Source organism: Silurus meridionalis, chromosome 29, assembly GCF_014805685.1.
Source record: "Silurus meridionalis isolate SWU-2019-XX chromosome 29, ASM1480568v1, whole genome shotgun sequence".
NCBI lineage: Eukaryota > Metazoa > Chordata > Actinopteri > Siluriformes > Siluridae > Silurus > Silurus meridionalis.
The window spans coordinates 5,889,522-5,913,623 of record NC_060912.1 but is presented as its reverse complement, the minus strand read 5'-3'; the positions used below and the strand labels follow the sequence as shown (position 1 = coordinate 5,913,623).

Below are 24,102 nucleotides of genomic sequence, written 5' to 3'. Positions count from 1 at the left end.
TATGGACTTTGGAGCAACTGTGTCCCTGTGTATCACCGCCAAAAACTTAAAGAACTCAGAAACACCCCCAACAACACAATAAATGATGATCTGCGGAAGAAGCTACACAACTTCGGCGTGCTTCGAGAACCAGGCCTCCACACCCATGACTCAGTACCACTCACACTAATCATTACCACAAGTGTTTACATGACGTTTTTGCACATCTTCCGGGATTGCTGCTATTTGCTCTTTTGCTATCTGTCTGTCTGTCTGTCTGTCTGATTTATATTATGATATTAAAAAACCTTCTCTTCTTGTAAGTTTATTCACTAGATTTTGATGTGTTCAGCAGGGTTGAGCTCTATAGAAGGCCAATGAAGATCTTCCACTCCAACCCAGGTAAAGCATATCTTCGTTGAGCTGCTATTGTGCACAAGGGCATTGTCATTCTGGAACAGGTTTGGGTCTCCTAGTTTAAGTGAAGGAAAAAGTGAATGTTAACACAATCATGTAACTCTAACTTTGTGGTAACAATTTGGGGAAATGTTTTGCCCTTGAGTTGCTGATGCATTCTCAGAACTGATTTGATTTAGAGTATTATGGGTTGTTTGTGCTCAATATTTCATGTTTCAAATTTCCTTTAAGGCCTAAGGCTATTGTATTATGTGTTTTGAAAGGCCAGGTGTTTCAATTAAGTTTTCTTAGTTCACCTTTTTATTGCTTCTCAGTAAACTGTTCAACTTGTACTTTTTTATTTCGTTTATTTTCATCTTAAATTCATGAAACCCTTGTCTACATACTGTCTAAAATATATGAAAATTATTGTAGACAAACCAACAAATTTATAGGTTTCTTTCAACCTTCCCTTATAGCTCTCTGGATGCAGCTGGTCAAAGTGAATAGAAATGCAGGATAAACAAAAAAAAGTGCTGCTATGTGTTCAACAAACAATGCTGTAATGGTATTAGACTGTTAAATATACTCATATGTCAATCCTGTCTAATACAGCAACATAAATTTGATTTAGACAACATTGGAGGAATATAGTATATAGGTTCTAAATAATATTTTATAAACAGATACAATACAATATGAATGTTGCATCTGGTAGAGATGTGCAATAATAGAGGAGCATTGGAACAAAGTGTTTAGTTTTTTTTTTTGCTTTAGATATGAAGCTAATAAAGAAAGACTACTTAATGTTGATTGATTTAATGTGATTTTCTGTGCAATACATTTACAAGATTACTTCAGTTTGCCTTCATATCAAGGTGAAGGTCATAGTGACTTTTGGGTTGCTGGGTTCAATTTTCTGAACTAAAACTAAATGAAATTTATACAAACAGAAACAATAAAGAAAAATCATATCTGCAAGAGCAAGATTAAATATATTAGTACACTCTTAGAGACTAAACATGAACAAAGCTTGGAAAATTTACTAAAATTAACTAGAGGGATTGGTACAGAGACGGCAAAAGTGCACACACCCTTCACTCAGGTAGAAGAACAGATACTCATGTTTTAAAATACTACACTTTTCTATTCAAGTTAAAGTAAAGAAGTTTGGGCTGTGACATGTTTTAAGTAAAAAGTAGTTATTACTACTACCTGTTTTAGTGTCATGCTGGTAAATGGACCTCACGTCATATTAATATATAAATACAAAAGAATTTCAAATGTTGTTCTCTAATGAATGTATCCAGGCTGAACAACCACCATGTAGAACACAAACAAAGAAAAGATGATGATCAGGTGATCAGGAATGTGTCTGTTCTCAGTCATGATCACATCACTGACTTCCTCTGTCTCATTCAAGTTACACCCCCAGACTTCTTGTTGCCTTCTGCCCTGCTCGTTGTTTGCTTCGTAAACTAGTCTACGTCTGTGGTGTGTTTGAGAGCCAGGAAATGATACACCAGTGGTAAATTGAAAACGCCATGCTATGACAAGAAATATGTTGATGGACTGAAAGCGCAATGAGAAGAAAAAATATTGGTCACGTCACCAAATGACTTAAAACTAAATTAACGAGTCTGATTTAAACATGTAAAAAGTAGAAAGTACAGATGTTTGTTTAAATAATGTAATGTGTAAAAGTTAAAAGTTGTTCGAAAAATAAATAGTAAAGTAAAGCACCGATACCAGAAAAATCCATTTAGTACAGTTACAAAGTATCAGTACTTAATTTCTTCCCTCCTTTGGAATGGGACTGGATATAAATATACTGGAATGGATTGGAAAACAATGCTGAGGTACAATTGGAATAGAACACTCCAGATTCCATTTAGTTATATGATATTGTGAACTGTCCAGGGTTGTCTTTTAGAAAAGTAAAGAAAGAAATGTTTTATACTTTATATTAAAGTATTTATACTTTATACTTGTCACATGTACTGTAACAAATTTGTTCTTCACATATGCCAGTGATGTTAGGACCATGTGGTCAAAGAGCACAGTGTCAGCCATGTTAAAACATACAAAGATTCACAGAGGGTTAAGGGCGTTGCTCAAGGGCCCAAAAGAATGGCAGCTTGGTGATACCACAGCTTGAACCACTGACCTTCAGATCAGTAACCCAGAACCTTAACCACTGAGCTCCCACTTCACCTTTTTTTAAGTGCATTCTCCAAATGAAATTGCTAAAATGTGCAAAATGAAACTCATTCTGATTCTCATAACGTACCTGATACCTTCAGATAGTATTGCAAACAAATGGACAAATGGAAAAGTGAAAAAAAAAACATATTGTGATACCTATCACACAAAACACAAGAAAAGGAAACACAACAAATTAATGCACTCTACACATAGACAGGCGAGGAGAGAAGGAGGCATTAGCTTCTATTGAATAGAATGAGGAAGAAAGTGATGAAATGCATAGGACAACGGTCTTAGGCAAAGTCTTTGTATTTTGGGTAATGCTTGTGCATGCCACTGGAGTTGGTAAGAGGCAACACGGCTAATGGTTTGGATTTGATCGGAGCTGTGTTTAGGCGCTGACGTGTTTGCATGCTCCGCTGCTCGACAGAGAGTGCTTCTTGTTTATGCGTGAGGTCCGCAAGCATCCGAGCTTCGTGTAGTTGCAAAACCTGCAATGAGTCCCTGGTAAACAGAAGAGAAAGAACAGATGCTCAATTTCTCAATGAAATCTGGGTTTCTGTGCAGTAGCAGGATGTAATAATATTTCAGCATGGATTATCAGATGCTTTTCTGTTAAGATACATGCACATTTATCTAGGTTTATATTTCTCAATTTCTGAACTAAATCTACAGTGTCTGAAAAGTACTTATTATTATTATATTAAGTTTTTAATTTTAGGTGGAAAATTGCATTACATTGAAGGCCATGATGGATGTAATCTCATTGGTTCCAGACTTTTGGACACCTTGTGGGCTTTTTGTGAAGTAAAAGCTAAAAAATTTAATGCTTTTCTGTTAGATACATACGTACGTCAAATTTGCTTCTTGTTAGCAAATATTTGGTTAATAGTGAACGGCAAATGAAGCTCAGCTGTTTTTCTATGCCGCTTTATGATAGCTTCATGGCAATTATAATGTTATGATGTATATATTATTGCATATTGCTATAAATAGAAGTGTCAAGTCTAGAATATTTGTTATGTATTTCTACATTTAAGTCTGTGACGATATGAGCAAAATATGTCGTTATGTTTTGTTATGTTTAAAGGTTTTACTAGATTATGGCACCTTCATGCTAATTAATAAGGTACAGTATATATAAATATATACAATATATGTGTAATTTCATGGTGTCACCATGAAAAAAATAGTTCCTTTGCCTCCTAAATTTAAATGTAGATGATAACAAGTATCATGGCATTTTTTCTGTCTTTTTTAATATTTCTTTATATATACAGTGAGGAAAATAAGTATTTGAACACCCTGCTATTTTGCAAGTTCTCCCACTTAGAAATCATGGAGGGGGTCTGAAATTGTCATCGTAGGTTCATGTCCACTGTGAGAGACATAATAAAAAAAAATAATCCAGAAATCACAATGTATGATTTTATAACTATTTATTTGTATGATACAGCTGCAAATAAGTATTTGAACACCTGAGAAAGTCAATGTTAATATTTGGTACAGTAGCCTTTGTTTGCAATTACAGAGGTCAAACGTTTCCTGTAGTTTTTCACCAGGTTTGCACACACTGCAGGAGGGATTTTGGCCCACTCCTCCACACAGATCTTCTCTAGATCAGTCAGGTTTCTGGCCTGTCACTGAGAAACACGGATTTTGAGCTCCCTCCAAAGATTCTCTATTGGGTTTTGGTCTGGAGACTGGTTAGGCCATGCCAGAACCTTGATATGCTCCTTACAGAGCCACTCCTTGGTTATCCTGGCTGTGTGCTTCGGGTCATTGTCATGTTGGAAGACCCAGCCTCGACCCATCTTCAATGCTCTAACTGAGGGAAGGAGGTTGTTCCCCAAAATCTCGCAATACATGGCCCCAGTCATCCTCTCCTTAATACAGTGCAGTCACCCTGTCCCATGTGCAGAAAAACACCCCCAAAGCATGATGCTTCCACCCCCATGCTTTACAGTAGGGATGGTGTTCTTGGGATGGTACTCTTGGGATGGTAATCATTCTTCTTCCTCCAAACATGTTTAGTGGAATTATGATCCAAAAGCTCTATTTTGGTCTCATCTGACCACATGACTTTCTTCCATGACTCCTCTGGATTATCCAAATGGTCATTGGCAAACTTAAGACGTGCCCGGACATGTGCTGGTTTAAGCAGGGGAACCTTCCGTGCCATGCATGATTTCAAACCATGACGTCTTAGTGTACCGTTGGAAACGGTGGTCCCAGCTCTTTTCAGGTCATTGACCAGCTTCTCCTGTGTAGTTCTGCGCTGATTTCTCACCTTCCTTAGGATCACTGAGACCCCACGAGGTGAGATCTTGCATGGAGCCCCAGTCCAAAGGGGAGATTGACAGTCATGTTTAGCTTCTTGCATTTTCTAATGATTGCTTCAACAGTGGACCTTTTTTCACCAAGCTGCTTGGCAATTTCCCGTAGCCCTTTCCAGCCTTGTGGAGGTGTACAATTTTGTCTCTAGTTTTTTTGGACAGCTCTTTGGTCTTGGCCATGTTAGCAGTTGGATTCTTACTGATTGTATAGGGTGGACAGGTGTCTTTATGCAGCTAACGACCTCAAACAGGTGCATCTAATTTAGGATAATAAATGTAGTGGAGGTGGACATTTTAAAGGCAGACTAACAGGTCTTTGAGGGTCAGAATTCTAGCTGATAGACAGGTGTTCAAATACTTATTTGCAGCTGTATCATACAAATAAATAGTTTAAAAATCATATATTGTGATTTTTGGATTTTTTTTTTTAGATTATGTATCTCACAGTGGACATGCACCTACGATGACAATTTCAGACCCCTCCATTATTTCTAAGTGGGAGAACTTGCAAAATAGCTGTGTGTTCAAATACTTATTTTCCTCACTGTAGATAATAAAATATTGTCATCAGCTTTTTTAATGCTATACAGTGGAACCCTGTTGTACGAGCATAATTTGTTCTTGAAAATTGCGCGTAGGTCCATTTGCTCGTAAACTTATTTTCCCCATAAGAATGAATGTAAAAGTGATTTAATCCGTTTCGAGATCTCATTCGATCGCTTATTTCTGCACTTAAAAAGTATTTGTAGCCTATTTTAACAAACAAATACATAATTTAACACTTACTGTCAGGGAGCTCCCTGATTCTTCTCCGGTGCGTGCCCCGCCCGTACGGAGCTGCTCGCCGGCTTACTAATCACACACCCTACTCTCGTTTAGGACTCATCACCCAACCATATATAAACCCCTCATTCACCCTCACTCGCTGTCCGTTATTATCAATGGTTTGGCTGTACATGTCACGATTCTCCCGTGCTTGTGGTCAGCGGCGCGCGTCTCCTACGCACTCCTTGGATATTACACAGACTGCTTCTCATCCAGTTCTGGACTACTGGACCGCGCTCCCACCGCGCACCATTGGAATACTTCCCAGTTACTGTGAGTACGCGTTTTTGCAAAATAAACTTTGTTTGCTTTGACTTCGGCTTCCGCCTCTGTTTCTCGCATAACACTTACCCATGTGGTAGTGGTTGATTGCGAGTGTGAGACGCGCACCATGCTCATAACCTCCTCGGTTTAACCTCCAACAGGGTTTTACTGTAATACTTTTTTTATGCTTGTCATACTTACCCCAGCGATGTTAGCCAGCTGGGGTCAGAGCGCATGGTCGGCCATGGTACAGTCCCCCTTAAGCACAGAGGGTTAAGAGCATTGCTCGAAGCCCCAAGAGTGCCAGCTTGACAAAACCAGGGCTTGAACCCCCGACCTTTTAAATAGTAACCCAGAACCTTAACCACTGAGTTACCACTTCATCAAAATGACTTAATTTCCCTGAGTGGTAATCGGACCTGACCCTTCGCTCTTGATCACCAGGGAGATGAAACATGCATTTGCCTTATAGGATTTCATGACATATTTAACATGCCTATTTGAGCTAAACATTTACCAACTAACCAAATGATTTATAGGAAACCACAATATATAGTAGATTTGGGACAAGAGGGACTCACTGAGCCTGCGCCAGCTTCTGTTTCAGAGCCAGAATAGAAGACGAAAGCTCTTTGGTCTCCTCCACCAACCCGTACTGCACCTGCAAAAAGAGAGCATTCAAGTGAACCGGAGACCTGCAAACATTACAACTGTTAAATAAACGGATGAAAAAAGACCACCTGAATTCCGACATGAATGTTTACCTCGTCTCTGCATAGGTCCATGCCTGGCCTCCTGGTCCTATACTCCAAACGAGTGTGCACCAGTTTAAGTGGAGCCATCTTAGATTGCACATCCCTCTCCAGTCTGACGATGTCTTCCTTCAGCTCGTTAATCTCATCCTGAATCTGTCAGACAGAACACAATGAAACATGCTTACTTGAATCAAAATCACCAGTAAGACAAGGCTGAAATGGACACCAAAGTCAGTTTACAGCTTTTATCTGCCACTGAAGCTCTTGGTGAGCCTGCTCCAGCTGATGAGTGCGCTTCCGGAAGGCGAAACGTGTCGCCATGCGTTGCGAATTCAATTCGTTTTGCGCCTGTGGAAAAGAAAATGCGGGAATGGGAATTAAAACGTGTCTAAAGAGTACAGTATATGGAAGACATGCAAGACAACATACTATACATTCAGCTACATACCTGTGCTATAGTGATATTGATATTCTCTCTCAGATCAAGTGAAGCCTGCATTTCCTCCTGGGCATGGGTTAAATTACGCTGGCTGAATTGTATCCACTGCTCAGGGGTTGTGGAACTGCAACCATAAACGTAGAAGAAACAAGCAGGGCCATTTACTACAAAATTCTAGATTTTTTTGTCACAATCATTTTGTCTGTTATAAGGTCTGACACATACAAAGATTCAAATGCTCAAATACTCAATTATCAGTGTTTAAGATGTTGGAGTCCTTATCCAGAGAGATCTCCATCAATGAATACATCAACTGGTTAATTTGGTTGCAGACTTACCAGGATACCGTCAGGCTAAATCGCTTGAGAAATTACAGCACAATCCATTATTTAAGTACATAAAACAAACAAGGAAAAATATGTTTAACTAGTTAAAGTGTTTCAGGAAGTGACCCGTGGTTTGAAGCCAGTGACTCAGCTGTTCAAACAGGAAGTTCATTCCCCTTGATGCCAGAACTGAATAAAGTTTAATGTAAACCTACATCAAGACCAACATCAAGAAACTATTGCTGGGCCCTTGAGCAAGGCCCTTAATCCCTCAAAGGCTCAGTTGTATAACAAATGATAATGAGTTAAAGTCAGTCTGGATAAAGGTGTCTGCCAAATGCTATGGATAAAAAAGGAAACTACTACATCTTACATGAATATTATATTACTGTATATATATTTATTATTATATATTATAATAAATTATATCAATGCTTGTAATCATACATCAGCTACCTCTATTTGAGAGCCAAATATAAAGTTCGAGACACAAACTGTCCCATTGTCAAGCAAAGAGCTCTCAAACTCAAAATCAAACTTTTTGCCTTTGAACACTATACACACCTATACTTACTGTCTAAGTTTTAAATTGCATTAGCATTTGCTGGAGAAAGTTTTTGTTTGGTTGGAGCCAAAAACAAAGTGCATATGCATTTACTAAAGGTTTGTAATGACCATCTTAGTTAAATCTAAAGAACTCTAAATGCAAAAACCCAAGAACATCAGAGGATTTAGGAATATACTACATAGAATAGAGGCTCTCAATCACAGGCCACAGACCAATACCTTGTGGTTGACAATGGATCTTTTGGAACCAGGTCAGAATTTTTACATTTTATGTCCATTTTATTGAATTTCATGATCTGCGGTTTCACATTTTTTCCCCCTAGGTATCGATAAGTTTCACTGATAACTGCATTATGTTGAGTTTAGTTATATTTTCATTATATATGCAATAATTAAATTATGGGATTGTGTAATATGTATAATAGTTATATAATATTCTAACACAGTCTCAAGGCATTTCGTTATATAGTCACAAAATTTTATGTATTGATTTGTGTTCATGGACACGAATTTCCCTCTTTTTTTGTGCCACTCAGCACGACTGAACCAGTCTGGCACCGTCTCCATATCAACGGAGGCAATGGATCATGGGTAATGCTAACAGAAATGACAAAGGTAATCTGTTTTTTGTTTTATCAGAGGGTCAGGGTTATACTATAATAAATGTGTTTCTCTAATTAATTGAGTCTCCTTAATTAACCAGGAGAAATATTTACTGTATTTTGACTGGAAGGAAGGTTTATAATATAGAAAGTGGCTTACAGAATATAAAGCAATAAAAACAAGAAGTTAAAATCTCCTGCTTAAATGTTGAGTAATAGTGCATGAAGATTAAAAATCAATAACAAATAAGGCAGAGGCCAAAAATTCCTATTGAAATGCATCACATAGAATGTCGTCCTCGGTGACAGGAAAAAAAGAGGGAATGCTATTTCCCCGAGACCCTACCAAAAAGGTTGGGGACCCCTGACAAAGATTTCACAAAACTGACAAAAACATATTTGCTTTGCATATGCAGTACTGGAGAGTAACTTTGTAGATTTGATCAGACCTCATATCTTTACCGTTACAGCACATATCTAGTAACTTAATCATAATAGACAATACTGTAAAGTCTTATTAAGTAAATAAATTGTTATTAAGATCCTGCAATATGTCAAATGTTGCCTGTAGGAATGAGATACCTAAAAAGGAACAGTAAAAGCTAAGCTCACCCAGGAGGAACTCTGGTGGGATTGGGCTTCAGCGAGATCTCTGAGGACGTTACAGAAAGCGAAAGGCAGGACATGTCTAAATCCAAAGCCTCCGTCTTGTGCTGGAGGTCAAGAGTCAGTTGATGACGGGCTTCCTGCAGCAAACTGAACACAGCATAAAGGACTGAACTTCTATGTGTGTGGACATTTCTTTAATATTTCTCATTCTGTTTTGTTTATCTTTACGCATTTCCAATTTTCTTACCAAAGGTGTTTGAAGGCATGGTCGATACATTGCTGCAGGATCTGTTGTGCTTTATTGATCACCTCCAGCTCCTTCTTTAGCTCCGCTTCCACTGGATCACTAACCAGCTCATTTCCCTGACGACTCTCCCTCAAGGTCAAACACTCATTGGTGACCTCAAGTGGCAACAATGTGGCTGCAAGAGCATGCTCTGCCGCATCCTTGGACTAGAAACAAAGACGTTTGACTATTTTTACTTTGAGCAGATAAAGCCGTTTTTAACATGGACATGGTCACAGACCATATTTAAGTCGAGGTGATCAAAACTGGTGGTGTTTATCTTAAAGCTGATTCACTTGTATGAGTGGAAATATACACGATGCCTCTCAAAGTCCCAAAACAAGTTGATATACCAACTGAGACTTTCTTGTATATTGTCTGTACTTCTGCTTGACTGTGTGTGTGTAGAAGGATGTGTGTACTTTTGTCATCACTGACAATAACTATTGATATTATGGAAGGTCAAATTATTCAAATAGATTACCTCTTGCATATTTTTGCGCTCAGGCAATAAATGATTGCCCTGAGACTGGCTGATCACATGTCAATAACGTATACAGTAACCTGCAACATATTGTGTGATGCAACACTTGGGGTAGGGGCTTAATGAAGTCCAGACGATCCCCCACCTGACGAACGAGTTACATCCTGAACGACCGTTTGTACCATGAATTTGTTCGTGAGTAGTTACTGCGTTCGTTATTGACTACACATATCTCCTAATGATGTAAGAGCTATAAATACTATCAAATAAACAATCAAATATACTAAAACAAATCAAAATACTGTATACAATATTTTGTATTAAGTAATACAAAAAAATTACAAATTAATACAATAAAAGATTCTCTTAAAAAAAAATTTCGACCTAGTCCAGTGGTATTTATGTAAATTTGTTACGTTCGATGACTAACTCGTGGCGGTTCTCCTCCATTTTGAATTTTTAGACTCCGAACTAATTTCAAATTAAGGACAGGTTTGTTTGTATCTGAGAAGATTTAAAAAGTGAATGTTAGTGGGGAGCGTCATATCATTTGACAAATACAATTGAAAAAATGCTTCCACAAGAATATGAATGGATTTCTTAGCCCTGGAGCAACATTACACAGTTATGGTCTGTCTTAAAGTCATCTTCATGTGTAATTAAGCTTCATTTTCTCAGCAAGTACTTACATTCAATAACAAAGTCAAAAGGAGATGGACAGAGGTCCTTTTTATGGAGAGGGAAAGTCTTGGGCTATAGTGGAAATCCAAAACGTGCATGAGACTAAGGGGGAAATGACTCAGGGGAAGAATGGGAACCTGATTCAGGTTTGATTGGTTGTTAGACTGCATATCCCTTTTATTGTCTGAGCCATGCTAACAGATTTTACAATATACAGGCTATAAAATGTCGTTATATAATGAATAATGATTAATGGCAAAGAATCACTCAGAAACCTGCACAATTATTTAGCATTTTAAATTTGACTACACTCCCATTTTAAACAGTAAACCTAATCGGAGGTGTCATTGCACAGAGTCTTTGCCCTTCATCCATATTTTGTGCACAGCATTGACTGGAATCCCATTATTGCTGGCTTAATGCTTATTGCGGTCATGTCTACTAACATAATATATAATTAGAAAGGAAGTAAATGTAATTCATAACCGCACTTAAGTTGCTTTTTTTTTATGTATCTGTACTTCACTGAAGTATTTTCATTTGACTTTGACTTTTACTTGACAATCCACCTATCAGGGTCGAGCATGCACTCTGTTTTAAATTTGTTCGGATTAGTGCTTGGTGTATCTACTTATCACCAACATACAGTTCAGCATCAGTTCATCAGCAAACAGAACGTTTAGGGAGGAATAAATGATGGAAGAAACTCCTGACTCGAACTCGCTACAACACACGTGGTCTTATTAACGCAATTTCTTTTTAAGTAGTTAAAAAGAAGGTTTTGGGCTCATGATGAATAAATATCAATCTGTGTTTGACTCATTAATATCATTCTATTAATAAATTATATTATTATATAATAATTTGGCAAAGTAAGAAATATGCATGTGTCTTTCAGAAAAAAACCTTTGACAGGCACTGTATATTCCATAAAAAATTCAATACGTTGCTCCGAGGCAGTGAAAAGCTTTTTCGAATGGGCTGTGTATGGTTTAATGAAAATACTAGCATAGAAGTTTTATACCATTCAAATTTGAAAGAATACATTTTTTGAGAGCTGTTCAGAATAAAAAAAAAAAAGTAAAGATTAATTATATTGAAAAATGTAACTACCAGCTTATGAAAATTCAAGAGAAAAACAATGAAATGATAAAAATGAATAGATTTGGAAAAAAGTATAGATATAAAAATCTCATGCTAATAAAATAAACCTTTTTTTTAAAACTGTCCATGTGCAAAAAAATTGAGCAGTGTTATAACTCTACTCACTAGTGTTAGAGCGTCCATTTCCATATCCAGTTTCTCTGCACAGGCCTCAAGGCTCTTCTTGGAAAGTGTGATGTCATTAATTCGGTCACGGAGTCGACGACTGCTGTCATATTCACCCCACTTTGTCTGAGATGCACAGAGTTACTCAGAAACCTGAACTGTTCTTTAGCATTTCGAATTTAACCTCACATTTCCATTTTACCTTATTGGAGGTGTCATTGCACAGAGTCCGGCCCTCCATCCGTATCCCGTGTGAGAGATGTCTCTTATACTCGGTAGTGTCTGAGATCTCTTTATTGTAGTTTATCCAGTCAGATACAGTGCTGCGGAGGCCTGGCTTCATGCTAAAGGTGGTCATGACTACCGATATAACAAACAAACAAAAACCAGGTAAGATATTAGAAATAACTGATAATAATGCACATGGATTTTCATCAAAATGTTTTTGTACAATCTTCAAACTCACTGGTTTATTTAGTTGCAAAGAATCGTTTTGTACCAGTTTCACAATTTTGAACAATATCAGGTCACTACCAGACACAAACTCCATTTCCCATCAGGCACCACAGCCTTTAAAAATGGCCACCCTGGATTCCAACTTTCAACACACATTCAATCAACATCAAACGTATCATTTACACTCGTTCCCAAGTACACACTCGTCACAGCTACTCTCATTCATTCAGCTCACTGTGAATAATACAGTCAGCTTACTTTGTTTTGTTACATATATATTTTCATTCTGGTTTCACATTTTCGTTATTGTGTTGCTCAGTTTGTTTGACTGACCAACGCTTGTTTTAGGTTTACGATGTTCGGATCACGATGTGGATTTTTCTGCCTGCTTGATAAATAAATATCATCTCAATCTGCATTTTTTTTCCACAACCTTCCTCATTATAACGTACATGTTTTTATTATACAAATATAAATACTTCGATGTTTAATTTGTGACCCCTGCATAATTCTTTTCCAAGCTTATCTTTTCCATATGACATCACAGACAACTTTTTGTGAAAAAAAACACAACAAAAACAAGTCATAATAAAGACTGTTGAGGTTTCACCTATACAAAAAAGAAGCAAGCATAACTGTCAGATTCTTTACAGCATTTCTTTAAACATGCCTATGAACTTTTAACTCAGCTGTATGTGATTATCATTACAATTTCTGAAAGGATAACAGAATTATTCACATTCATCTTTTCATTATGAAAATTATATATATATATATATATATATATATATATATATATATATATATATATATATGTATATATATATATATATATATATATATATATATATATATATATATATATATATATATATATATATATATATATATATATATATATATATATATATATATGAATAAAATTATACATATAAATATTATATCTGTCAATTGATTCAAAAATATTATCGTTATTAATCACAGGATTGTCTTTGACTTTCATTTGTTCTTAATGTACCTTCAAATTATATTTTTCCATTCTTTAATACTTCAACATGGACATGGACAAATATGGATGCTTTATGCGAATGTATGTTTATAATTAGTAAACACCAGACTCAAATATTAGATATTTATTTATGAATATAGACAAAATATCCTTGCAAATGTTTGAAAGTGATTATGGTTTTAAATTACGTTAATCATCGAGACACCAAGCAAAACTTTTGCCATGTTTCCACACGGACGGTTTTATTCGCCGGGTTTGAGAATTGGCGTATCAGTAAAACAAATGTTTAGTGAGTAAAAATTATTTTTCGTTTGGAGTTTATAATTTTTCATATTTAAGTACAGAAAGGAAGTCTTGCAAAAATGTTATTGCGTTGAAGGTTTTAAATTCACCACATATATTCATTTATTTATATATTTTTTTTTAAAGAAAATGATCGAACAGAAATGTGCGCTGCACTATTCGCACGTTAATAATATTTGTGCCATTTTATTCACTTTATTTATTTTTTCAAGGTGATGATAATGATATCAAATAATAATATAACATTTTAAATGATAGAAATCTGTAATATAAAATAATTATAAAATAGTTTTGAAGGTGAAAGCTACAGTAGAGGTCCAGTATAAGTAGTTTTGATCGGATCACTCAGAGGACAGAGGAAAAGTATAATTGGATCAGATCTCAGTAAGTAAAGTATCTGAGTTATGTTTTATTGCACATAACACAATCCAGTTACTTTTAATTCACATTTCAATCTTACTTACCGGAAAATTTTGGGCTGGAATTCACACGCGTCTTTCTCCGAGTGAGGTTTCACTAATACTAATCGCGTCCTGTCTCTAGGCGACGCACATGCAACGTAATACGCGCGTTGCCATGGCAACGGCGCAACGGTGTGACGTTACAGCTGTCAAGGCGCCTCGCGCTGCATATTTCACTGTGCCAGATGTTCTTCACTGAAGTATTTCCATTTGGAGAGACTTTTCCTTAAACTTCAATGCATTTCAAAGTCCACGTATCTTTTGTGAAATCAGTGGTTACTTTTTTTTATTTATGAGGATAAAAACTGGTCAAACACGCAGCAATCCACCAATCAGAGTCGAGCGCTTGTTTTAATTGGCTCTTTGTGGAATCTACTGATCACCAACATGAAGTTCAGCATCAGTTCATCAGCAAGCAGAACATTTAGAGAGAAATAAATGATAAAACAAAATTGCACAAATTGCACAAATTTTATTTTCAAGTAGTTGAAAAGAAGGTTTTGGGGCTCGTGATCATTTGAATAAATATCAATCAGTGTTTGACTCATTAATATCATTCTATTAATAGATTACATTATTATATAATACTCATGGCAAAGGAAGGAATATGGATGTGTTTTTCAGAAAATGTTTTAACAGGCACTGTATATTTTATAAAAAATTAAACATGTTGCTCTGAGGCAGTGAAAAGCTTTTTTGAATGGGCTGTGTATGGTTTAATAAAAATACTAGCATAGAAATTTTATACCATTAAAATGTGAAAGAATACATTTTTTAAAGCTGTTTGGAATAATTAAAAAAAGCAGGGGACAAGATTTATTTTATTAAAAAAATTTTGCTACCAGCTTATGAAAATTCAAGAGAAAACTAATGAATAAATGATGAAAGCATGATAATTTTCAGAAATGGCAAAAGTACAAACATCTTTAACTTAAGTAGAAGTACAGATACTCATGTTTTAAAAGGTAAAACTGACTATACTTTTGTATTTAGTGTCACACCGGTACCTCATATCATATATGTTTCCAGGCCGAACAACCACCATGTAGAACACAAACAGAAATAAGATCATGATGATGATCAGGTGATCAGGAATGTCTCTGTTCTCAGTCATGTTCACATCACTGACTCTCTCTGTCTCATCTACGTTAACCCCCATACACTTCTTGTTGCCTTCTGCCCTGCTCGTCGTTCGCTTCGTAAACTAGTCTACGTCTGTGGTGTGTGAGAACCAGAAATGATACACCAGTGGTAGATTGAAAAAGCCACGCTATGACAAGAAATAGGTTGATGGACTGAAAATGGTGTGCAATGAGAATAAAAAATACAAAGTAGAAAGTGAAGATATTTGTGTAAAAAATGTAGAGTGAAAATAAATCCATTGTGAAGTAAAGTACTGATACCAAAATCTACTTAAGTAGAGTAACGAAGTATTTATACTCTACGTCCCATATCTGATTATTTAAATAGATTTTAATTAGTGTTTGACTTTTCACATAAACTGAGTTGATTAAACAAAGAGACTGTAATGTCAGATGCCTGCAAACTATTGGCCATACAGAGTATGTACATGAAACTGAAAAACACAAGCAAAAGAAAGAAAAGAAACCAGAAGAATGTTAATGACAGATAAAAGGAATAAATATACACATGATTGGACAAAAATGAGCATTGTAGGAAACTCATTACATCATCAGGTCCAATCTGCTCTCCCTCCAGGACCTGTGGACGTCCCCTGTCAGGAAATGGACTGAGGAAATTATACAGACTGCACACAGACTGTTCAGTCTTCTATCCATTGGGAAAACAAGAACTGCCAAACTGCTAAATAGCTTTTTTTCCTGCCAGCCTCAATGATTCTAATCATCCTCCCATAAACAAACCAATCTATACTGGACCTTTTTCTACTACACTACTCTACTATCTCCTCTACTTTGTGCAATATCATACCCATGTGTGATTGTTTTTGTCCTTTTACTCACTGGGTAATCACTGCACTATAATGTCTCATTCTGTCACAGACGTGTACCATCATCTCTGCTCGGTCATTTAGTGGTTATTTATAAACGTTTGTATTAGTCTATGTCTTGTTCTGTCCCGCATGCTGGATGTTACAGTATATGCCAGAAACCAATTCCTTATATCTCCGTCTGATTCTGACAAAGAAGAAATGCACATTTTGCAAAATTGTACAGGCCTGAAAGCTTGGCTTTTAAATGTTGGTGTCTAGCAGTGGACATGGAGCTTAATCCCACATGTATTGCGTGTCCCACATGTGTCAGACTTTTAAGATCTTCAGGGGTTATGGATCATTATGAGTTTCCCAGTGAAATAAAAATGGTGCCACATTTGGTTGTGACCTGCAAACCATAAAATATAATAAAAACAGTAAGTATTAATATAATATAATGTAGTAATATACTTATTGAAACAATACTTAAATTTTTATTTTCCAAATGCAATTTTTTGTTTATTTAAATGTTTTATTTATTACTATTGTCAAACATGACATTACACAGTAGTCATTTTTTTAGGACTGGTTCACCCAGTTGGTAGATCAGGACTCTTAATCTTAAGGTAATGTGGTCAGGAACCCATACTAGGCAGGTGGTATGGGTTGGTGTTGAGGGCAACATCAAGATTATGTGCATAAAAGAAGGGCCTGGCAATCCAAACAAAACAAGTGCAACTATCTCCAGTTTCAGCATTGCAACGATGGCACACAACAACGGACATTTCCAAAAAATGTACATTCAGCACTATACTATGTTCCTGTGCAGTCACTGGTTCTGAGATCCAATCCAATGTTGGTGGAGAATAACTTTTGGGACCTTGTGTGAGAACTTTAACAACATACTTACCTTTGTATTGGAGTTGGATCCTGCCTCGGTGTGATTTAACTCCAGAGAACAGAATCAGCCAAATAAATAAATGTTCATTTCTGCATATCCAGTTCATCATAACACAACACAAGCAACAGACCTACTTTATTTTTATTGTTATGCTTCTTTTTGCCTAAAGATTTACAGAATTTAATGTCAGAAATCAATCAAACTTTTGGATTTAGGACCAGTTTCCCAAACTGACATTCTCCATTCATTCGCAAAATTATCATTTTTGAAAGTTAGCTAACAAATATATCTAAAATGATCGGAACTGCAGCACCACAATTCATTGGCAAATCTATCATAAATTTGGTTAATTAATGCTCATATAGAAATAAAGGAATATCTCAGGGTCTCTTGAAGATTTAAAGTAAGAATATCAGTGTTTCATGTTTTCCATTTAAACTTCAACTGTGCTTCGACAGAAGCAGTGACTATATTCAACAGTATACTACAAGTAGTCCATCTCAGCGGTCTCTAGATGTTTAGTGATGTAGTCCAGTATAAATTTCTCATTTGTTGTCTCTTTTAGGTAGAAGTGTGATCCAGGCAGCATCTGTACTGTAAAATCTCCACTGGTCATCGCTTTGAATGCTGTAATGCAAGACATGAGATAAGTATTTTTTTTTTATGTGTGACAACATACAAACCTGTTTAAATAAAGGCTTGAGGCTTAAAAGAATTTACGCGAAGCTTCATTTGACATGCAGTTTTCCTCACCCTCAAAAACTCATATTTCATATATTTACCCATCAGAGGTATACTGAATGCTCTGCATGGTTGCTGAGACCTTTAAACTAAAGTTACAACATGCATACGTAATAAAGTATTTGCAATTATTTCTGCATATTCTGAAAGATATTTTGATATTTTTGGATTCATTTACATATCACCACTCACATTTAGCTTCATTTAGAAGCCTTTCTATGTGAATGTTATTAAAGCCCCAATAAAGCTTGCATAGTTAGTATTGCACTGAATACTGAGTACTGAATTATCGGAAACTGGAACAAGCACTCACAGAGGTCCTTAGGGGCAGGAACCCTATTTCTGAAGTAGACAGAACAATTTTGTCAGGGTCAACAGTTTGAGCTACTTAAAAAAAAAAAAACTCCTCAAACTCTATAAAAAATAATAGTAATTGCATCTGAAAGGATTTTTTTGATTCCTGAAAAAAAAATTCCAGAAAACTTTTCAGAAATCTCTGGAAAAGCTATTCTGTGTTTGCCTTGTCATATTTGAAATATTATCATAGAGTTGTGTCTAAAACTGCTCAAACTGAACTGTACAGGTGGACCCCAACTTACAACTTGTCGTAAGTCGTAAGTCGAGAAGAGTGACTACTCTATGATGCGTTCCAAAAAGAGGCACTTAAAGATATAAAGAGGCACTTTAAACACATACATTTTTTTTTTTACATTTTACATAGTACAAGTGTTCTGCTTTTGCGTTTTTCAGCCACGGCAAATAAAGCAGCAAAAGGTAAAATCACAAAACAGGAGAACGCACGAGATCACTCTGAACACGTCTGAACTATGCGAGGTCAACTAGAGCGTCTCTGATACCCACAATGCATGCCTGCAAAGGAATACTTCTTCCCCACACTGTTTGCGGCGTTGTCAAATCTGCTGAGTCTAGATTTTCTTCGATTTTTTGTTTTTCCGTCCGAGGTGACCGTCGTATCTCCAAAATGTCTTGTCAAGTGGTTGTAGGTTGGGGTCTGACTGTATTATCTATTGTCACAAGCTGCTTCTACTAGACCACACACTGGACTTTTACAGCTTTGGGTTTCTATTACTGCTGCTCTCAGTGATGGTGGAAACATCTAACCAACTTCCACCCTGACTAGATCTGTCAGGATACTATTCCTGTTCTACAGAGTTAGCAACACTCCTGCCCAGTGACATATGTGTGGTGGTCATCTCTGTATCAGTTCTTCATGACATTGATAAACATAATCCAAATAACACTCTGCATACCTGCTGCTTAGAAGGAGTGAAAGGGACTCCCTGGGGCTCCCTGTCAGTGGCAATCTGGTAGGAACCTCCTAAGTAGCATGATACTTAATAATAAAATTCCTGATAAAACATAGCTAATAGACATTAATTTCTCTAACCTTCAGAAGCTAAAAAAGTTATTTTATTAATCTGCATATTAATCCGAATATGGTGTTCCAGGTCTAATTTGGCCATACATTTTATGTGCATTTATAATGCTGAGACAGCGTATTAGCTTCCCTTTAGGATTTACTAAATAATGATTCTAGCACATTTACAGGAAATCAGATAATTCACCATCCTTCATGGCTGCATTTCTGACCTTGTAAGTCATGTGGCAAATCCTCCTTGCCATCAAAGCATGATACTGGACATGACAGAAAAGGGGCTGTCGGCCTGCTACACCTGCAAATCACACACACACCATACAAGTGTTTCAACATCATTTTGGTAGCTTATAAAATAGGACTTGATCCAGCACAACCTTTCTTTTTTTAAATTCATAGAATGTGTAAACAGTTTACTGCCTGTACAAATTCAAGTATTCATTAAATCAATTTTGTGGATACGTCATACTTTTTATTTTTGCTCTCCTGGTTCACTTACAAGCATCTAGACTTACAGCTCCATTAATATAAGAGTATATAAACTTTTAATAAAAAATAAACTTGTTTCCTGGGGATTCAACTTCAGTTCAATTAAACTCATTTGTATACAGCTTGTTACAATTGACTGTCAATGTATTAAGAATATACATTTTATATTTATAAATTGGTCTCTAAGTTTTATCCCTGATGAATATGCCAGTTGTGATGGTGGTAAGAAAAAACTCTCAGATAATATGAGGAAAAAAACTTTCACAGAAAACTCTTGGTGGGTTTGTCTCTCATTGACTTGGAATGTGGCCTATACATTATGCAATAATGAGAAAAATGTGCAATACTACTTTTTATTTATTTATTGAAAGGGCCCTCAACCCTCAACTGATCAGTTGTATAAATGAGATAATTGTAATGAATAAGCGCATCTTCCAAATGGCATAAATATAAATGCATGTAGTGCCTAACGATTAAGTGTTTTTTTGTAAACAGGGCTACTGCTACTGCTGCTTTGTTCCATTCACACTAAGCAAACACTGACTTCTTGTTCCAACCACTTACTTATAGTTTTCTACAACATTGAGGTCTGCTCTCAAGGCTGGAAGGAAGAGCTTTAGTGCTTCTGGATTGGCCAGGATTTCAGGAGGTGTTCCTCCAAGGGACATCATCCACTGGAGGAATTCTTCATCAGACAGGTGGCTTCTGCGAGGGGCCTGTAATCGGGTTTCAGACTGCAGAAAGATTGTTATCTTATGAATTTTTACTACAGTTCATTGAGCCGTCATTTAGTTATTGGTGATTGTGTGTTTTAGGCTGGCTGATTGGAGGGTGTGGCTTCACATCTGAATCACATGATCATGGCGTGGATTTTCTGTTGCCTTCCTCTTGGTTGGACTGATGGCATTAGCACTATGCTAAATTACACATACATGCAGACACACTGACTGACACTTATCCTGATTTCGTAAACACCATGTATTTATGTTAAATAAGTAGCATTATTATTTGAAAAGTGTTTGCGTCTTATGTTAGTTATGACTGAATTATTGGATCGTGACACAACTCACGGTGATGGACGAAGTACACAAATCATGTACTTAAGGTAAAATTAGAGATACACAGTGAAATATGACTCTGGTAAAATTAAATCTTCTGCCTTTAAACTTTTATGTGAGTAAAAGTACAAAAGTATTTGCCTCAAAGGTGCTTAGATATCCAAAGTAATATGATTTATTATGGCTATAATGTTCTATTGTAGCCATAATATCTCTCTCTCTCCTTCTCTCTCTCCTGTCCCACTACTCCCAATCACAGGCACTGCTCTCCGGCTCTTATTTAAATTGACTACACTATTAATAAAACTTTTTTTTTACTAATAAAACTAGGAAATTTGACTTTTATTTGACTTGTATACATATACATATATATATATATATATATATATATATATACACACACACACACACACACACACACACACACACTTGTATATTGTTTTCAATGCCTTATAACCTTCTACTTGTTTTTTACAACAGTATCTGCACATTTTTCACTATATATTTATGGCAATCTTTAACATATGTATATGTACACCTACAAATTTGTCTGCACTTGACAATTTGCACAATTGCTACTTTTTGCACTTCTGGTAGATGCTAAACTGCATTCAATTGCCGTGTACCTGTACTATGCAGTGACAAGTTCTCTCTTTAATTTCTAAGTTCTCTCTCTCTCCCTCTCTCTCTCTCTGCCAATGCACCATCACATGATCAAATCACGTGATCTCTGAACCTAAATTAAGTACTTTTGTGATTACCACATGTATAACTTTCACTCATTACCTCACGTTTGTCTTCCATTGTTCAGTCCTTGTCTTCATGCTAAGCTTATGGATTCTTCATTACTTTGTATTTTGTTTCATTGTTATATAAGTCTGCATGCTATTACAATGGTCTGCACTTGCATCCAATTTCTTTAATTGTGACTTCTAAATAGTTGATCCACTGCATACTGAGTGAGATACGATTGCTGAAAATCGCAGTCTGTAAAAGGCATTACATGACAGCATGCTCCATACTTTCAACTCTTTAAATAAAAAAAGGGATTTATTTTTAAAAGGCAACCGTTTACATTTTTGAAAGAGGTCCTGCATTTATTCTGCTTGAACAAACTATTAGAGACTCTAAATAGTATCCATATGATAGAAATCATTTAGGCAACTGCATACAACATTTTTTATTTACTTCCACAAAGGAACATGCATCACTGTGGTCTATCCCATAGCTTCAGAACATTTCACTCAAAGTAGCCCACGTCTTAAAAAAAATCTAGGATGGCTGGTATAGATTAAGTCCCTATGATAGTGAAAATTACACTACACTTATTTTAGTGCAAAGAACCACTATTAAGTCATCTTACTTACATAAGGTGCAGATGCTCCAGACAGAAACATGTGTACCGGCTCAAGATTGCAAACCTTCTTCACATATTCAGCGAAAGCATAGCTTGTCATGGCACCGAAACTGGAAACGAAATGGGCCAAAGAGAGGGCAGGTCAATATTTGCATATGTTGCATTCTTTTTTTACAAATAATACAGTCACATAGAGAAATAAAAATCACCCAGTTGGAGTCATCATACAAAACAGATCATGGATAGGACAAGTTTGCTTTGTATTTATTAAAAAGTCAAAAAGCTATAGTAAAATTTACAGTATTTGGTATCATATGAATGTTTAACCCCAAAAACTTTCATTTGCAAAATACTTCATGACAATAGGAGAATTAAATACAAGTTTTGTGATTCATATAAAGTTCCTATTTTTGCAGTGGTCCCCAGTTTCCTGCCAGAACAGTTCTGACCCATCGAGTATTAACAGCATTAACTTCTTAAGCAGTTTAAGCTACAGGAGCACGTCTGTTGGATCGTATCACACAGACCAGCCTTCGCTCCCCACGTGCATGAACCGCCCGTGACCCTGTCGCCGGTTTACCACTATTCCCTCCTTGGACCACTTTTGATAGATACTGACCACTAGTCCACAAGTGCTGCAGTTTTGGAGATGCTCTGACCCAGTCGTCTAGCCGTCACAATTGGGCCCTTTTTAAACTCATTCAAATCCTTACTCTTGCCCATTTTTCCTGCTACCAACACGTCAAGTTTGAGTACTAAATGTTCACTTGCTGCCTAATAAATCCCACCCACTAACAGGTGCCATGATGAAGAGATAATTATTGTTATTTACTTCACTGCTCATAATGTTATAATGTCATAATGTTATTCCTGATTGGTGTATAATATCAAAGCCCCTTTGTAACCACAACACTACTATTTGTATAACCAACTGATAACGCAGCATATAACGAATCTAAAGTTTAAAGCGCCCACCTGTGTCCGAAGATAGCAAACGGTTTCTCTTTAAGCGCCGGTAAAAGCACGCCGAGGGCCTCGTCGAGGATCTGCGACATGTTCTGGAAGAAGGGTTCTCTTCCTCGAACTTCTCTTCCAGGCAATCTGACTGAATACACTGCAGATAAAAGATTTACACACGCAGACAATTTGTTCACTAAAATAATTCAGAAAAGTTGTGCATGCTTGGATGTGTGTGGAGGGATTAGCGCAATACAGTGCATCCGGAAATATTCACAGCGCTTTTCTTTTTACACATTTTGTTATGTTACAGCCTGATTCCATAATGGATTTTATTCATTATTTTCCTGAAAATTCTACAAACCATACGCCATGATGACAGTGAGAAAAAGGTTTGTTTGAAATCTTTGCAAATTTATTAAAAATCAAAAATAAAACATAAGTATTCATAAGTATTTACAGTCTTTGCCATGACATGGCATTTCAATGATTGTTTTCCCTTTCAGCTCCACTTCAACCCAAGTTCACAAAGCTCCACCCCCAGGATTTACAGTAGTCCGTAGGGCCAAAAAAATGATTGATCAGACGACATAGCCAAAGACAATCAAATCAAGTTTATCACATGGGTTTTCTCAGCCGGCTAATACATTTATATCGAGGTCGAGGCTTAAAACATTTTTAGGATGGTCTGCATACATTGTGTTCCAGATTATTTGTGCAAGAGTGTGTATTCTTCTCAAGCTTTCTCTACGACCTTGAGACTGCCGAGGTTGCAAAAACACGGCCGTGTTACCATAAAAGATTGTGCATACTTTTGATAAAAGCTGAAAAAAAAAAAGTCTGTGTGGTTTTGTTTTATATATTATATAACATATTCTCTTGTATTTTCTAACATACTGTATATAAAAACATAGTAAAACATAGTATAAAATAGCTTTAGTTATACAAGGACTAAAGCAAAAGCCGGCTTGTGATTGTTTTTTTTTTCATACAATAAAAA

General features: G+C 36.3%; 2 protein-coding genes across 4 annotated transcripts in view; both read right to left on the bottom strand.

The window, feature by feature from the left end:
• Positions 1–1,785: 1,785 nt before the first annotated feature.
• On the bottom strand, positions 1,786–14,372 carry tekt2 (tektin 2 (testicular)). The gene is made up of 10 exons (XM_046843723.1): positions 14,256–14,372; positions 12,226–12,383; positions 12,024–12,149; positions 9,551–9,756; positions 9,307–9,450; positions 7,209–7,323; positions 7,001–7,108; positions 6,770–6,913; positions 6,587–6,666; positions 1,786–3,084 (listed from the first exon to the last, which is right to left on the bottom strand). Exons 2-10 carry the CDS (start codon positions 12,379–12,381, stop codon positions 2,874–2,876), a joined length of 1,290 nt encoding a protein of 429 aa, XP_046699679.1. The 5' UTR covers positions 12,382–12,383; positions 14,256–14,372; the 3' UTR covers positions 1,786–2,873.
• Positions 14,373–17,227: 2,855 nt separating this feature from the next.
• The window catches only part of olah (oleoyl-ACP hydrolase), an 8,201-nt gene continuing 1,326 nt past the window's right edge, over positions 17,228–24,102 (bottom strand). Inside the window, exons 3-9 of one of the 3 annotated variants that reach the window (XM_046844420.1) lie at positions 23,121–23,259; positions 22,156–22,255; positions 20,295–20,464; positions 19,457–19,539; positions 19,117–19,184; positions 17,858–17,927; positions 17,669–17,731 (exon numbers count right to left, since the gene is read on the bottom strand). In XM_046844420.1, the coding sequence (XP_046700376.1) occupies positions 17,883–17,927; positions 19,117–19,184; positions 19,457–19,539; positions 20,295–20,464; positions 22,156–22,255; positions 23,121–23,259 (605 nt within the window). In that variant the 3' untranslated portion in view covers positions 17,669–17,731; positions 17,858–17,882. Of the gene's footprint in view, positions 17,732–17,857; positions 17,928–19,116; positions 19,185–19,456; positions 19,540–20,294; positions 20,465–22,155; positions 22,256–23,120; positions 23,260–24,102 lie in introns of all 3 variants that reach the window. The other 2 variants (XM_046844421.1, XM_046844418.1) reach the window with 2 other exon arrangements.